Genomic DNA, 17,676 nt, shown 5'->3' with positions numbered 1-17,676 from the left:
TCTCAGGAAGACAGAAGCATAAAGTGCCCCAAACCTTCTGCTGGCTGACCACAGGACCAGCAATACTGACAGCGAAGTATGTTAAGTAAGCTTTGGTTTTTTTCCCATTGTTAGGAAAGACCAGATGGAACATTGTCATCTTACCCTTTATGGTGCAACGAGGTATGGGAATTTTTAAATTTTCAAGACTTCAGAAGTCTCATCCAGCAGCTTTAAAAGAATTGACTGAGGAGCTGAGAATTATCAGCACTTAACATTGAACAAAGTCTGTAATCCTTAGGGATGCATTGGTAAAACAGGGCAGAAACAAAGAGGTTGGTAAATTTTACACAGGGTCAGAGTCAGCATTAAAACTACAGAATTTCACACCAGCTCCAAGGGGCAAAAGAGAGGCTGATGGTAATGAGACAACAATCAGGGCGAAAAAGGACACCTCCTTTTAAATAACACCAACCCACGTGTCTGATGGAAACTCACTCTTGTCAAACTAGTTAGCAAGATGACTAACCAAAACTAACCATTGCCTAAAGCTATGGGGAATTACTATGGCATTTTCCTTTGCACTTGGGTGACACTCAGGCAAAAAAGAAAAAAAAAGTGGGAAAAAAAAGAGTGTAACAGCAGATCAATAGAGCATATACCAAATATAGTAAACTGGGACTTACAGTCCTTACAGTCTACTTGAGTCATCCTCAGTGAGATTCCACTGGAATTTTTCTTTGGCCAAATACTGTTTACTTAAAAAAAAAAGAAAAAAAAAGAGAAGTGGTTTTGTTCATTTTTAGAAAATAAGCTAGGGCACACTAAATTATAGAGTATTTAGATTAGGCAAGAAACTGAGCTGTTGAGGCCACACATTTACCTCAAGTACATCAATATAGGTCTATTTTGCAAGACAGTGAACCTCCAAGTCTTTGGGCTGTAACAAATTTTATATGAACTCTTCAGTGTAGAACATGTAAACAGCCTAACAGCATTATAATAAAAATTCTGCAATTATATAATCAATTTCTACAAACAGGCCAAGAAACCCTCCCTTACTTCCATTAGCTTTTGACCGGCCTTGTTTCAGGGCTGTGTTAGTGGACACTGCCAATCCCCACACACGGGACGTAGCGGTGCCGTGTCTCGGCAGCTGCAGCGCACGTGGCACAAACACGGCCGATGTTACTTAACGGGTACCTCTGAAAACACCATCAACGCTGCGGGGCCACCTCAGCTGCGACCCGAGCTGGCGTTTCCTTCCTGTGCACTGTTCTTATGGACTAGAGCAGAGAGGTTTTTTTCCAGTGGATCCAAAACCTTAAAATGCTCTTCTCTTACGTAAATTTCACACATTTCCTAAATTTGTTAATCTTTTTTAAACACTAGATTAGTAACTGCAAATCTATGTTATCTTCTCATCACATCAGTAAATCGGAGGAACGTCTTTTCCAGCACAGCTATCAAGAAGAGACAAATCTGGTAAAAAATACAAAGTTTAACTTGCCCCATCTGTACCTTTTTGTCACTGCTACCATTCACTACTAGTTTAATAACTACTTACTATGAAAATATTTAAGGAGCATTACAGGATGAATTTGAATGTGTGATTGCCCAACTTCCTTGAAATATGAATTTGTATCAAACAAAAAGAATGTAAAACGACTTATCACAAAGGAAAAATTTTTTTTTTAAACATAAGGAATTCTTACTGAGCTATTGAATTTCTTAACTGAGGCTGAGACAGTTAAAAGCTGAGAAAAACAATGTATTTCTATTGATGCACTAGAAAGCAATCAGATAATTAACAGACACACACACACACAGAGTCACAAAAGAAAACCAAGACATGCTTAAGGGGAGGCCAAATTATTTTATTTAATTTTTTAGTGACCAATTAGATTTTTGGCAGAAAGCTCTGCTCTTTCCTTCTTTATTTTTTTTTTGCCTTTTTTTTTTTTTTTTTTTTTTAAAGAAATCAGCAGTGCTCAAATCAATGGGTTGGAATTTTACTCAAATTCCAATTAATTTTGAAAACAAACAGATGAACAGAATTCCAGATAGTTTCCAGAGCAGAGAGCAAAACTTCACATTTGTATGAAAATTACATGTTTTTACTTAATTGGGAGACAGAATGTAAAACTATTGTCAGTAGTGCACGAATAAAACATTCACATTTGATCTGGAACCTTAAAATCAGAAAGCTGTACTCTCCTTCCAAAATTTTCATTACCTTGTGCAAAGCAAGTCAAGTCTTCATGTGTCAAACACACACGTAAAATTGTCCATATTTTATATACAAGACATCTACCAATCAGGCAGTGCAAAATACATCCTTTCATAACAAAACTAAAATGTACCTCTCAAAGTATGAACAAGAATATACACATAATACATGATGTACACTATTTACACAACCATAAAAAATATAATACAAGGAATTTTTTTATGTGTTTATAAGACTTGACAGTCTTTTGCAATTTTTGTTGCAACAAGGCATGTTTTAAGTTTCCTGGATGGAGTTTTCTTTGCCAATTACTCAAGAGATCTTAGGAACTATGCTTGAACTTTTAGGAGAGTTTTCAAATGGACTGCCATCAACTCCCTGTTTTGGTCAGAAGGTTCAGCTGTGCCACCCACCCAGTGGCTGGGAGGCTTTGGAAGGACGCTGGGAGATGGTGGGTCACTGAACTTTGCCCCAGCGTAATTCTCTTTTTGGTTCGCTTCGTTTAGGGCAATAGGTTTCTTGGACTTGGCGTTTCTGAAGTTCTCTGTGTTTTTAAGGGGCTTTTTCTCCTGCTTCTGAATTATTTCCGTCGACACAGAATCCTGCCAAAAGTTCTCTATCTTTTTCGCCGAGGCGATCTTCGTCAGCGGCGCATTACACTTACTCTTCTTGCTGTTAATCTTTGGTTGTTCACACAGGTGTAAGCCGTGAACGGGCTGGCCGTAGGGGACGGCCGCCTTCTCTGTCTTTCCCATCTTGTTCTTTAAAAACTGCGCAAACAAAGAAGAGTCACGTCAACGACGACCCTTCTTCTCCGCGATCCCTCATCGGCCCAGACACGGAGCGAGGCGCCGGGGGCCGCCTCAAGCAGGGGAGAGGGTATCGAGCCGCCCCCTCCCCGCCATCCCTGCGCTTCTTGCACCGCTCCGCTGGCACGGGCGGGCTGAGGGCGCGGAGCCCCCCCCCGGCCGCCATGGGGCGCTGCGCGCCGCGCACGTCCCGCCTCGCGCGCGGGGTGGGGGGGCGGGGCTGGCGCACAGCCAGCGCCAGGGCTAAATCCGGCTTGTTGCTGGGGCGCAGCGGCGCGCGCCCATTGGTGGGCGCCGGGCAGCCAATCGCCGCCCGCGGATCCGCTCTCGGCCCCGCCTCACCCCGTCCGAGCGTAACGGAAACTCTGCCGCTCCCTCCGCCCCCCCCTCACCGCGCTGAGGGGGCGCCCTGCGAGCTCCCCCCCCGCGACCACCCCGAGGGACGCGGAACGGCCTCCCGGCTCACCGAGCGCCCGGGGGGGGGCTGAGGGGGGACGGAAAAGTGAGGAGAAGTAGCGCAGCCCTGTATTTACCTCCTTCCTGAGGGGGTTGCCGGGTGCGGATCTCGAGGGGGCGGGCGCGGGGGGCTCCTCCGATGGGGGGTCCGTCACCAGGTCAGTTCCCAGCGGGGTCCTTCTCCCCAGCCCGGCGCGGTGCTGCTGGTACTGCTGGTAGCGGCTGGGCAGGAGCCCCGCGGGGCCCGGCCGGATCTTCCCCTTCCTCCGCCGCACCCTCTTCAGCGCGGGGCGGGCGCTGCCCCCCGAGCCCGCAAGGCAGCAGCTGGGTTGGTTCTCGCAGTTGCTGTCCCCGCGCCTGAGGCGCTGGAGCAGGGCGGAGGGCGGCAATCGACGCGGGTCTTCGGTGCCTGCCGAGATCCGAGCCAGGAAAGGCGGCGGCGCCGTGGTGGTGACCATGGTTGGACGTGGGTACCCAGAGTTGTGCCGGGGAGAGGGGGTCGAGCCCAGACAGGGACGAGCAGGTTGGGTCGCTGGGGAGTGTCTGCCCAGGCTTTGTGAAGGGCTGAGGAGGTGGTGGCGCAAGCGGAGCCGCCGCTAGGATAACATGGCGGGGGAGTGAGGGGAGCCGCCAGCAGCGCCCCGGTGTTGTTACCCGGGCAGGGCCCGCCCCCTTCCGTCTCCGCGCCAACCGCCGCGCGCGGACGGCTCGAGCACCGCCCGTCTCCGCCTCGCGCCGCCAATTGCGGCGGAGCGGCGGCCTCTCCGCCTCCGTCCCGGCCAATCGGAAGCGACACAAACACTCGAGGCCACGCCCTCTCCCGCGGGCCGGCCAATCACGGGCGGGGACGGCCAGCGGGCCTGCCCTGGTCTCCGAGTCACGGGCCCGCAGTGCGCGGCGGGCGGGCGCTGCTCCTCCGACCAATCGGGCGCCGCGCAAACAGCCTCGGCCTCGCCCCCGCGCGCTCCGCAGCCAATCGGGAGGGACGTAAACAGGCGGCGGCGCGCCCCCGGTGGGCGGAGGAAGTAGGCGGGCACGCGTCGCCCGCCATGGAGGAGTCGGGCTCGGCCGCCGGGCCGCCGGAGGGGCGGGGGCGGGACGAGCGGAGCCTGGAGGCGCTCAGCCTGGCTGCCGGCGGCGGCGGGGCGGCGGCGGCGGGGCGGCAGCTGCCAGAGGGGCGGCGGGCGACGCTGGCGAGCGCCCTGGAGCTGGAGGGGACGGTGCTGCGGGAGGGGCGCCTCACCCAGTTCGTAGCCAACAACCTGGAGCGGCGGATCCGGCTGAGCGGCGCCCCGCGGGGCGAGCCCCCGACGGGGGGCGGCGGGTCGTCCATTCCCGCCATCGACCCCGGGGCGCTGCAGGACGTGGTGGCCCTGGCCGGGCAGGTGGCGGCGCAGGTGGACGATCTGCTGCGGAACGTGCACTGCGGGCTGCAGGCGCTGACGGCGCTCAGCGTCGGCTGCATCCAGACTTACCGCGACGGCGTGGAGAGCCTGGGCGAGGCGGCCGACCTCAGCATCCGCGCCATGTACGCGCTGGTGGCGCGCTGCGAGGAGTTGGACCGCGCCATGCAGCCCGTGCCCGCCCTGGCCAAGCGCATCCGCGACATGAAGGGCACCCTGGAGCGGCTGGAGGGGCTCTGCAAGTAGCTGCTCCCGCCGGCGGCGGGATGCTGCGCGGAGCAGCTGGGGTTGGATGGAGAAGCGCGGCCTCGCCACCGCCCCCGCCCTGCCGGCAGCGCTGTGGGTCCCGGCCTGGCGGGGGCTCGCCCTGCCCCGGGCCGCCGGGGCCTTGGGGCTGCTGCTCCCCCTCCCGCGGCCCCACCTCGCACGGCCCTCAGTCCCCGCCCGCACGTCCCGCCCGCTCCCCCTGTGCGTGACCGGCCGCAGCAGCGGCCTCATCGCTGCTGTTAGTCTGGAGGAAGCGAAATGTTTGCGACCGATAAAGGAAAAGGTCCCAGTTGAAATCGCGGGGTAAATGGTAGATGGTGGATTTTAGATTCAGCTCCATTAAAGAATTTGGATTCCACATGCCTTATGCTTTCTATTTTTTGAGGGCTAGGAAAAAGCGAATCGATCTTAATTCAAAGTAGCTGTAAATACTCTTTTTTTTTTAACCAGATTCGAAATTGTTGTGAATACTTGATTGATGCTTACAGACAAACGTGCTTATTTGTACTTGACTTGGTGCTTGACAACTCATTTCTTCTGTTGCAGCAAATAAACACACAGAATGCTGCTGTTTCCTACAGAACACAGTTGTAAGAGAAGATAAGAGGAAATTTAATATATTTATAACAAAGACATTTGCCTTCCGAGAATAATATAAAATCCATTGAATAAGTGGGATTCATATAAGAACAAATCCATATGCAAAGTTCCAAATAAAAGCCTTCAGATAAAATGTGCTTTATTTCTATTAGTCTCTGAAGTTTTCAGAGTGTAAAAGTTCAAATGGCATCACTGTGAAATGATGCTATGATTTTATAGTTTGCTTTTTTTTGTTGTTTCTTTTCTTTCCAATTGGGAAAATATCTACTGAATTACATGAGGAACATCACACGAATATGGGATAACATTATGTGGGTGTATGACTGACAAAGAATGGGTACTCTGGGATAATTTATTTGTGTCACTTAAAATTTTTGTATATGCATGAAGGTGTGCAGAAGTGATTTTGCTGTATCAGTGTTTCCTTTGAGACCTGATAGTACCCAAATTCTCTGCTCACTATGGTTTCTATGCAACAAGCCTCTTAGATGATGCTCTTAGCAATCCATTTAGGTCACAAATGCCCCGTAACAAGATTTCAGCGGAGAAACGATCACTGTGATCTTATGTATGTGTAATGGTGCTTTTGGTGACTAGCAGCTCCTAAAAAACCTCGGAGAGAAGGTAGCCAAAAATACTATTCAAGTCCTGTAACTTTGGTTGAAGAGCAGATAGGTTTATGATAGGCAGAGCTGGTACCCCACTGTAATCTCATCGAAAACACCAGGTGAAGCATGGACACCGCGATACCCTGTACTTCTGCACGTAGACAATACTGAATTGTAATAAAATAATGCCACCTTGGTTTGCATAATGCCAGTCTCTGGCCTCTTTTGGGCTCTTTGGCATGGCCGTGCCTTTTCCTCCGCAGCACAGAGGTGTGTTTCATGTGTGGCCAAGGTAGCACTCTCTGGTACTGTCTGCTGGGGAACAGCTGTGGCTCCAGAGGGGGAGCAGAGTCCTAACAAAGGTTAGGGGAGAGAAAAATAACTTAACTGCCTTGTCCATGAGCCTAGAAGACACTAAAGATTTCTTAACTCCACAGCAACAGCTTTACTCTTAGTAGTTTTGGGGTGTTGTTCTTGGGAAAGTTTGAACTTGTCTTATTATGGAGATGCAGTAGCTTTGCTAAGTATGTTTTGTATATGTCAAGAGTGAAAACCAAAGGTTGATCTTGCTCAACTTCTGAGTACTGTTGAAATGTACAGGAAAGACCTGCAACCTTATTCGTATAGCCACATATGTACGGCAACGCTTTATTCATCAAAGCTGAGGTGAAGCCTTTAAACCAACGCTCTTGTTTTTCGATAGCGTTTTATTTGTAGTCACCCACGTTCAATGCTAATTCCCTGCTAAAATGGTCAAGTCTGTAGAATAAAATTATTACTTTTATGTTTTTAATTGTGAGCGATTAGTTGTTGTTGAAGTGTTTCACTTCTTTATTATTGCATTCCTTATTTGGTAAAATAATTTGAAAGCTAATTTAAACTCTGCTCCTGCATCTACACAGAGACCCTTTAATGTGATTGCAGAGCCAGTTTCAGTCTAGGTCCTCGGGGAGTAATTTCTGACAGTGATGTCATTCATGTGATGAAAAAGGAATGGCTGACTAGTGAATTGCAAGTGTGAAGAAAGCAGTAATTACATTGTTGGGGTTTGTTTTTTAATATTTGTCTGAACACATCAGCTTGTTTGAAGGGCAGATTTAACTGAGCTTGGTGAAGTGACTCCTGTTCCCAGGTGTCTGCCTCGTACGTTTGCCATCCCTGGGGCAGGCACAGCTGAAGTGCTATCAGCCTGTTCTGTGCCACCACAATCCATACTGATACGTAACTGCATAGCTGCTGTGGTTTCCAGACCCCCTGGAAACCATACTGGCCTCTGTTGCTGCAGGAATGGTGATACTTGCCAGTGTCTGTCACTGCAGCTCTGGTGCCAGCCTTGCCCTTGATGTCCTGTGTGAACTGCTTGTGAGGTATGTGCAGCTCTATAGCCTCCAAGGAGGTTTGTCCTTCTGCAGTCATAGACTTCTGTACTGCCCTTTTGATCCTAGTCCAGGCTTTCTTGTGCATGTTCTGTGTTAATTCTAGCATTTTCCAGCTTTTGGATGCTGAAAGCTTTCGGGTTCTTTTAGCCTTTTTTTCTTAACCTCGCAGTGGGGACTGTAAAACCATGTTTGGGTTTTCCAAGACCTTCAAATGGGTTTGCATATATTTTCTTGCTTAGTCACGCAGGTTTGTTTTCCGTTCCTCATCAGCTGTCAAGTGAACTTTCATTGAAACAAGATGGGCAAGGTCAAAAAGAAAATTAACACAATAGAATGACGTGCAGAGCACTAAGCAAAGCCGGATGCAGAATTCTCTGCTCTGAGAACCACCAGTGACTCTTAGGAAATAGCTAAATTTGATAATTTTTCTTCAAGTGTAAGATCTGACTGTGGAAATTATTTTTCTGATGAAGGTGTGGTTGGTTCTGCTTCATTCAGATCATTTTTAGCCTTCTGTCCTTTCTGGGGTTTTGTATTCCCTAACTTGTGAGGTCCTTATTCCCTGACTCCGAGCCAGTTCCATATCCATGCTATTTATGAGAGCTTTACCAGATAAAACCTTAATTACAGCTGAAAAAAAATACAGCCAGTCACCCAAAGCATGAACCAACACTTCACTTTTAAGGCTTTTTTTTCAGTGTAACTTAATTGCATCAGGTGTTCAGTAAGTCAGTACATCAGCTTTGTGTGTCTTGCTGCCAGCCAGACACTAAAATACACAAGACTTTTGGCTGCAATGTCCAACTTTATGATGGTACTTACTCTCATTAATAAGCTCTTGACTGAGTTACTGGTATGAGGAACAGCATGTAAGTTGAATACAAGAGCAAACCTTTTATCATTACAGATGCAGCTCTTTTGAAATGGTTTAAAATAGTGTGGTTTTACTGCCAGAAGACAAAAAATCTTAAAGCTTCCAAATTATCCACAGCTTTCCAGAGGAGTAAGATCAATTCTCGCAAACTGTGTTAGCCAAAACTGAAAAGTCTGTTAAGAGAGAGACCTCTTGCAATAGGTGTCATCCAACATAAGACAGGTTCTGGCTGTCAGATGCCACACTACCTTGTCCTGACCAACACTGGTATGTGCACATGAAAAGAACAACTTTTGAAGAACCCCAGATCATGTTCATGTTGCTGTCACAATTTGCTTTTATTGCTAGGAAATTACTTTGAGAAAAGAGCATTCCTATAAAAATAATAAATTAGTCCAGTTAGTACAGTGGAGCCTCTACTTCTGGCCCCACCCTGGCCCCATCCTGGAACCTCCTGCCATGCATAGAAGAGAGAGAGATTCATGACATTTCTCTTTTAGAAAGCTTAGCGCAGTTACTGCAGCAGATGCAGGAACTGAAACTGATTTGGTTTTCATGTTTGCTGCTCCAGCTTGGTGCCTGGGGAAAGCTTTTGTCATCGTTGTTCTCTGTTGTTCAAAGCTCAAGAATCAGAGATGTGATCAATGGACTTGGGCCTGGAGCTTCCACCTTAACCGTTCAAGATCCTTGTGCCCTCTGTTACAACAGCAGTAGCATTACACTCTTATCTTGTAACAGGAAAAATGATAAAGAATCAAACTTTCAAACCTCCCTGCAGTTCTCTTCTACTATTTATACACATTAGAAGCCATGCAAAAATGAAACAAAAAACCATAACCCTCTCCCCCCCAAAACTATTTATTGATCCTCTTCCCAAATCTGAGAGGATGTGAATAGGTTGGCCATTTCATAATAATAGTTATTGGCTGTCAAGGTGTGCTGGTTTAGGAGTTAACCAGCAGGGGATGTGAACTCAACTCAAAGGAGAGATTATAAGTCAGAATAACAATTTATTAAAATAACACAGTAAGTACAATAATACAAACAAACAATTGGTCTCAACCCACAAAACCCAAATGTATAACCCAGTACCCTGGGGCATGAACAAAGTGGTGTTCCTTGGGCCCTGTTTGAGTCCAAAGTAAAGGGAGAGGGGAAGAACCTGCTGGTGGGAGAGCTGCTGCAGTCTGGCCAGAACTGGTGATCGCAGTCCAGTGGTGGTCTAAGTCTGGTTGAGAGCGATGAGATGCAGCCGTCCTCTGGATCCCATGAGTGGGTTGAAAAATGTTCCAAGACTCCAAGATTATATATCCTCCAGTTCAGGCAGGAATGTTCAGTGCTCCCCTCAGGGCGGGGAGTTCCACAAAGGGTGTGAGGACAAAAGCATCCTCCTATCTCACAGGCCTCTTAACACCTAGTTTATAGCCTGAGGAGTCAGGCTCTATGGGCAGAGGGTGCGAATAGTCTATTGACAACAATTTCTGGGAAATGGCATGGAAGGCTATAGAATACACAGTTTTGGGTTACACCCATATCATGACAAACTGGTCTCAGCTGTCCTAACTAGGACACAAGGATAACATGCTTGAGATGGCTTTCACAGTCGTATTGAGTCCCTATGAGACTTAAAGAGAACCTGAGTTTAAAGAAAATAAAATACTACATTTTTATTATATTATTGATAGGGTTGGAGATGGGATAGTCTATGCAACACTTGCACAACTGGCATCTGTTGTTTGCCATCGGGGTTGGACTGTCATGTACATCAGTCAGGATGCAGCAGCACTCATTAACTGGGAGAGCAGAAAAGCAGAGTTAAAACTGTCTTGATTATTTTCCTAGATTACAGCTAGAAAGTGCTGTCACTGTAATTGTTTCCAGAATGAGTTAACATTGTTGTGATTAATTAGTATGAAGTACCTTTGTCGACAGTAGATTTATATTAGAAAAGGCTAATAATTTATATCAGTATTTTTATGAATGCTAGTTAGAGAAGTAACAATCCCATAATTTTATCCAACACTGTATTTCTTGTCTCAGTGTGACCAAGGATGGTTTTTCCTTGCTTTCTTTATAGACAGTGCTGGAAAAATTCTCACCACTGATCTTGCTTGTAAAACAGAAACATGCTCAGTGAGTTGTTAGGAAGGGTTTTGTTAAGGACAGCTTCCTTGTCTGGAAGTATATGTAAATTAAGGGAAAAAAATTCCACAAATTTGCCAGACAATCATTCCTAATTTCTCAGCAGTGTAATAATCCTAAGTATCTGATTTGTCACTGGGATTGTTTCACTACACTCAGCAGCAGAAATTCAAAAAATCCCAGGTTGAAATCTTAGATTTTTAAAAAATGAGCTTTCTTTCAATGGCTTAATATCAGGCATGGTGTTTGCCAGCCATTTTCACTCTAATGAAATCTTTCTTGTCTGAACTTGAGCTGATGCCACTCAAGGAAATGCTAACCTGAAAATAAATGCCCTTAAAATCAAAGCATCATTTGACTTTGTTCCTCTTTCTGTTTTAACTGCATGCGCAATTTGTTTACTCATTGCATTTTTTTTTCCCAGGCTGGGACTTTCCAGTGACGTGTCCTCAGCTGGAAGGAGAGGGGAGTTTCTCACCACTGAGCAACATCGTGATTTTCCATTTTCCAAAACTCTTCCTGCATGCCATTTATAGTTGATGCTACTGATCCAGTTTGGTTTTGTTTCCCTCTTTAAAGAAAGAGATGTGCAACTAAAAGCCTTTCATCTTTCCTGCTCTGATGCCATCAGGTTTCTTTTGTCTGCTGAGAGCAACTGGAAAGTTACAACAGTGTCCCTTCCATTTGCCATTTTTGACAGCCACCAGCTGTACCACTTTTCTTCTGGCAAAACCTTATTCTGGACCTCATCAGTTCTCAGTGCTATTCTTTGATCCCACTTATCTTCTGTCTTCAGTTGCATGACTTACTGCATTGGTGTTATCGTACTGCCAAAGGCACCAGCCTTCTTATTTAGCTCAGTTATGTCCTTGTTTAGCTGCCCTTGTTGTTTTTCATTCCTGTTCTGCCTCAGACTCAAAATGGTTATCTGCAGGTCATGGCCAAGGCTGGTTTCTGCCGCCTACCTGACCTGTTCTCTTCTGATGTCATCCATGCCTATATCCTTTAAAATATCAGAGGGAATTACCTTATGCTTTCTTTTTCTGTGACTTCCTTGCTGGTGTCTTCTGCAATGCTTCTTGTATCCAGGATAGCCACCACCAATTGTCTTGTTTTAAAATCAACCCTCCGGCATCAGCAAGTCAGAAACTACACAGACAGCAGATTATTATAGTAAATAGGAGGCATCACAGAAAAATTAAACATTTCTAACAGAAGAGAGCTAGGTCTCATTATTTGATTCCGATCTGATTTCATAATATGCCAACAAATGCAAATAAAAATGAACAAACTACTTGCAAAATAATACTGTGAATAACTGTGAATGCTGTGATGTATCTGGTAAACGGGAAAATCAATCACCTGCTGCTTACGTAGGCTCCTGGGAACAGGGTTACAGAATACCAAATAGCATGTGACACAGTGAGGTGATGCAATACATGCAAGCCCTCAAAGCAAACTATATTGTTTTTCTTTTTAATCATAGAAAGATTAAGTAAATGCTGTAGTAAGACTACTGCTAAATGAAATTCTGGTCTCCCTGCCTTCTTCTTGGCATGCATGCACACAGGGCTCTTGCTGACTTTATGAAGAGCTGCATGTATTTTGTGGAAGTTACAAAACAAAATGTGATGTGTTATATTTATTACTTGCAACAAACCTTGGAAAGGAATAGCGGTAAAGAAGGACAGGATGGAATGTTAGGAGTACAGGATGTGCCAAAGCAGTTCTTTTCTTTTGTTCACTAAGTTTCATATGTACATACTTTAGTATGGCAAATAAATTCCTTTTTAACAAGATCATTCTTCCTGTCAGTGCTGCTCAGTCAATGGACAAATGCAAGTCATGACCAAAGGACTAATTCTACATAAGTGTTAAAACATCTGTTTTGAAACAAAAATTAACGTTGGACTGTACTGGGTTGAACAGCTGTAAAAAGTTAAGCTTAGAAGTTGTTAAAATTCAGGTTTTAATATTGGTTAACTAGGCAGTTCGTAGTAAGTATGTACAATCTTTTCATTAAAATACATATCAGCAACAATTGCAAAGACTTCAGTCCAACCAAGCAGTAGGGTTTGTTTTTTACACTTTAACTATATTGTAGGTGAGGTAACTGATTTGGACATTTAGCAGAGTAGGAGTCATGGAATATGTTTCCTCTATGTGTTAATATAAACCAGAAAAATTGTGTAACTTGTTGATGACTATGGGAATTTATGTAGCGCTGAAGGAATTTTTCTTCGCAGCATTCATTCATCAGCTTTTACGGGTTGTGAAATCACATGCCCATACTCTTTGTCCTTGATTATTTATGAGCTTGGCTTCAAGATAGGGATGAACACTTTGTCTCAATAGTTCAGTTTAGCTAACAGACAAAAACAACACTGGGACAAAACTATATTTGTTTCTTTACCAATCTGTGAGACTTTGAATTAAGTATCTTGCTGATAGCCATTTGCATAATACTTTGGAAATAAAAGTTTCCTGCGTTTAACATAGGCAATCAACTTTGTGTTACACAACCTACGGTCAGCAGCATGACTTGTCAGTGCTGCCTGTTAGATAGCCTGTCTTAAGAGCACGTATCACTTCTGGAAAAGGGCAGCTGGATGATGCAGACACTGGGGAGTCATATCAAATGGTTTCTCTGTGACACAGTTTTATGTGTTAGGGCTTGTTTGTTGTTTTTTTTTTCTACTCCCGTTTCAGTTCTTATCTGTACCTTCAGGGAATCCCACTACAGAACCCTTTTTTCCATTCTCAGCTTTCCTTCCTGGTTAGTGGATCCTTTTTTCTAGGTTGCACTGCTGCTCTAAACAACTTCTAAGGAAGTAAATTAACAAATATACTTTGTGCATACATTGTGTTGGCACAGCCAGTGTGCTAGTAGGCTGAAATACTTGTATTTTGGAAACCTATTAATAGCAGGCATGGTCAAAAGTGAGTTCTTAGTGCAGCAGAAGAGCTTTTGTGAGTAACTGCAGAAGCTTCATGCCTTTAGGGCAGAAAAAGCTCAGCAATCCCGCAGGTAGATCTGCAAGCCTGGCTCCAGGTTGCTTCTCTAGAAGTAAGAAGAAAGAATAAATTGGCCAAGTGATAGGTTGACTGTATCGCCATAAATCTGCTGGATCGGATCTGCTGGGGCTGGCAGGTACTCACTGCAGCCATCATCTCCTTCAATGACAGAAATGACTTTATCTCTGAGATAATTAATGCTGTCGAAACTGGATACACATTTACTTATCATGCTTTTTGATGCCATGGTTTATGTAAATGAAAGTAAGTGTTGACATTAAACAGATGATGAATCTAATTGAACCATCCTTTTTAGTCCACGCCCCATAAAAAAAAGAAAGCAATTTCCAAATTTTGTAGATGTGGTTTTGCCACCCAGAGGGAAAAAAAAGCTTCTTTATGGTGACAGTGGGTGTCAGTAACAAATGGAACAAAACACAGCTAGATCAGGAACAACAGGGGATGTAACCACAGTTTGCTGACTGTAGTTATGTGAGAACTGTCCCGAGTTTAACTTTGTCTTTTCTACACTGGAAATCTTAAAAGACACAACAATAAAATTACAACACATTTTTCTGTTAAAGAATAAGTTAAATGTTTGTTTCAAGATCTGGATTAATAATGTCAACGATGTACTTTAATTAGTTCAGCTTTACGCATAAGCTGACTCAAATTTCCTTTGTATCCTTGGTAGATCACAAACCTAAGAAAATCTGAGGCTGTGTTTGGGTATTTGGCAGCAAGGCTAGGCATCTGTTAAGGCCGACTGGTTCCTGGCCATCCACTGCATTTCCCTCTGAGTTTATCCACACTCTTTGTGCAGCCACAAGACGAAACAGAACGAGGAACTCAACCCAGCTGAGCCCAGCAGGGAGGGAGTGGAAGACTTGTTTGCTTTTTGGCTGCATTGATTCCAGCCTTGTGTTACTGCGCAGACAGTTGCTCAGCACAAGGGAGGAATCCTTGTGGAGAAGAAAGGGTGTGAGAGCCTGATGTGCACAGCTGAGATAAGGGAGGGCTTGCAGCTGCTACCATTTAAATCATGTTGACCTGTAGCCTACAAAAGTGCTTTGCTTGTGCTGGTAGTTGGGTTGTTCCCAGGAAAGAGGCCCATATTTAGAAGCAGGGTTGCACTGAAAACAGTTATTAATGCCTTAAAATTTAATATTATGCAGTTAGATATATAAAACTCTTTTCAGTGTGGCTGAAATTTCAGCTACTGAGTGGGTAAAGATTACCTAGCAACAACACTACCCATTTCAAAACTGATACAACTGCAGTACAGAGATGAATAGAAAATAATGAAGTGGGTTGTGTTTCAGGACAAAATGTCTTGTCTTTTCATTCTACCTGTTCCCTCTGTGGTAATATAACTTTGCATCTGAGATACAAATGCTCAAAACAGGCTTCCTGTTTTAAACCAGCATAACCTTGTCTGTAACCAGCATTGTGTCCATGCTGTTTTTATTCATTTAAGCCTCTCTATCTCTGTCATTTTTCAGTAGTTTACATTTAATTAATCATTTTTAGTTCTGTTCATGTCTCTGTGCCATTGTGTACCAACATATGCTGGCGTGTTTTTCTAATTCTCCATGTTAGAGAACATGGAAAGGTAGGACCTGAGTTCGCCAAGACTGGTAAGTCTTTCACTGAAGTTTAGAAAGCCTAGAACGTGTCACATAGTGGATCTCTGACAAAACATCCAATTATAGTAGAAAAAACCAATACTAAACTCATTTTAGTGTATCTAACTCCCAGTAAGTGGAGGGACATGTGAAGATTTTTCTCAGCAAGGGGATTTTTTTTGAGGAGTGTTTCTGTAGAGCACAGGACTTCACAAAGCAGCTTTTCTGAAGAAGTGTTAACATTTTCCAGTAATAACCTGCACACTTTCAGTGTATAAAGATTGCTATCCAAACCCAAAACTTTAAACTACTCAGAGATCTCGGAAATTCATTTCAGGCAAGCAGAGACATTTTTGTACCTCCTTCCCCTTCCTGAGGACCTTAATGTCTCTGAGTAACTCCCTGGAAGTCCATCTGGACAAGGACAGTTTCATACCCATATTAAGTGAAGATTTGAGTACAAGGATAATAGGTTTTTTTTTTTTTTTAATTAATCTTAACCTAGTTGCAGCACGTAAAACCAGCAGTGGAAAGAAGTGGCATCGACTTCAACTGTAGCCATATGAACAGCCCTGGACCACAAGTACTACATTCTCTGAAGCAAAGTCCATTCCATCATGTACATCACAAGTTGTCATTGTTCTATTAAGCCTAAAATGGTGAGAATGTGAAAAGAGTACTTCTAGGAAATTACAAATGTATTTCAAACAAAAATAAAATTCATTTCCATTCTCTAAGAAATGCTAGATGACAAGAGTTTGCAACCTATTCAACATAATTATCTAAAATAACATTTGCCAATTTATTCTTAAGGTTCTCTAGATCAGTGATGCTGCAGATGTATACTGTAGGATACTCCTCCCTCTCTCTACTTTCGAATGAGGCTTTTTTGGGAACGAGTAGCATGTGTTCTTGTAAAGCTTGTTCCACAATGCATACCAACAGAAAGTAAAACTAACCCCACAAGGGCAACGTTTGAGCATCTGATGAGATATATATAACCATATATACTACCATAACTTAATTTGTATAGAATATATATATTCAGATTTGATTTTTTAAAAGCCTGTGGGGCTGCCATGCTGATCCCTTTGCTTTACTCTGTATTCCCTTCCTTTGCCTTTGGCCACTTTCTTGGGATATTTCAGGACTGCAAGCACCTCAAGAGAGAGACTGTGGTCTTCATTTATCTTTGTAAAGTATGTTACGCATATTTTGTATAATAAAGTCATATAAACACAGACAGGTCTGTATGTGTTTTCTCAGGTACTATATTAGAGCTCATACATGTATTATTCTTCACAGGCTTTATATGCACATAGAAAATCATACTATATGTGTCTATAGGCACAAAATTATGATGCAGAAAGTCTGAGAAAGTGCTTATAGGTAATAATCTTTTCTTTGTGCGACCAATCACATGAAAAAAAGATTTCTGCCAGTATAGCAACCCAGAACTTAATCATCATGCAAGCAGGTTTGTAGCCTGAAACACCGACCCTCTCTTGGCTATTTCAGGAGTCATAACCCTTCCACAGCTACTGACTGCCATAATCTGCCTCCTGCACTAACCAGGACCTCAGTTACTCCATTAGTTTTAACCACAGCCTCCAGTCAGAGCAAGATTTTTGCTAAGGTGTCCATATTCAGGCAGTAGAGGAACTAGAAAGTGTAGCAACGGAACACGTTTTACTTTGTGGAATCCAGTCACTCCCCAGCCCAGCTCCAAAGACTGTGAGTCATACTTTCCACTTAAATAAATTAGATGAGTTTCTCATATATTATGTCATACTTTGCCCTACTGCTAGTCATCTTCTATTGTGACATTATAGTTGGTTGATTACTTTATCCATATTCAAAGCACACGAACACCATATGATTTCATTTTATGAAGTAGAACATATATTCTTCAGTGTTATATCTGGGTATTTTTTACAGTGTAGATTTCCACTGAAAATCATCCTCCAGGGCTGACTTGAGTAAGGCCTCAGGTGTCCAAATCAAACTGTAAGAACGCTAGGGAGACCAGGGTTAGTCTGCCAGGAATGACAGGCATCCTGCTTATAAGCTTGTTGTCCAGCTCCTTATCTCTGTTACATCAAACACACCATCATTTCAGCTGCAGAGGTACAATAACAAGGTATCTTGTTTCTCAGGCCTGAAAATCAGTGCTTGAAGTCACAGCTGTCATCCCTCGTCAAGGACACCAACCCTCCGGACAGACACCTTCTTCCCTCTGTGCAGAGACACGTCTTTCTGATTCCTTCCCAGATAGAGCTGCTAAGGAAA

The 17,676-nt window shown here is 44.2% G+C and overlaps 2 protein-coding genes across 2 annotated transcripts; one reads left to right on the top strand and one right to left on the bottom strand.

The window, feature by feature from the left end:
* Window positions 1-1,729: 1,729 nt before the first annotated feature.
* PNRC1 (proline rich nuclear receptor coactivator 1) lies at window positions 1,730-4,134 on the bottom strand. The gene is made up of 2 exons (XM_051777766.1): window positions 3,552-4,134; window positions 1,730-2,979 (listed from the first exon to the last, which is right to left on the bottom strand). Exons 1-2 carry the CDS (start codon window positions 3,930-3,932, stop codon window positions 2,539-2,541), a joined length of 822 nt encoding a protein of 273 aa, XP_051633726.1. The 5' UTR covers window positions 3,933-4,134; the 3' UTR covers window positions 1,730-2,538.
* BORCS6 (BLOC-1 related complex subunit 6) lies at window positions 3,931-7,145 on the top strand. Its single transcript, XM_051778240.1, is given in 5 exon segments — window positions 3,931-3,944; window positions 4,037-4,115; window positions 4,117-4,311; window positions 4,313-4,389; window positions 4,391-7,145. Coding segments are annotated over 5 exon segments (1,098 nt in total). The 3' UTR covers window positions 5,124-7,145.
* Window positions 7,146-17,676: the final 10,531 nt, after the last annotated feature.

The sequence above is a fragment of the Manacus candei genome, unplaced genomic scaffold, assembly GCF_025592945.1.
Source record: "Manacus candei isolate 608988 ecotype Guabito, Panama unplaced genomic scaffold, ASM2559294v1 h1tg000011l, whole genome shotgun sequence".
NCBI lineage: Eukaryota > Metazoa > Chordata > Aves > Passeriformes > Pipridae > Manacus > Manacus candei.
The sequence above is the reverse complement of the archived record's forward strand: the minus strand, read 5'-3'. Positions and strand labels throughout refer to the sequence as shown.

Excerpts from the sequence above, each read along its gene's own strand:
- PNRC1 (XM_051777766.1), bottom strand. The coding sequence starts at position 3,932 with ATGGTCACCACCACGGCGCCGCCGCCTTTCCTGGCTCGGATCTCGGCA. Across the intron at positions 2,980-3,551 it reads GCAACCCCCTCAGGAAGGAG|TTTTTAAAGAACAAGATGGG; the intron begins GTAAATACAGGG and ends TTGTTTGCGCAG.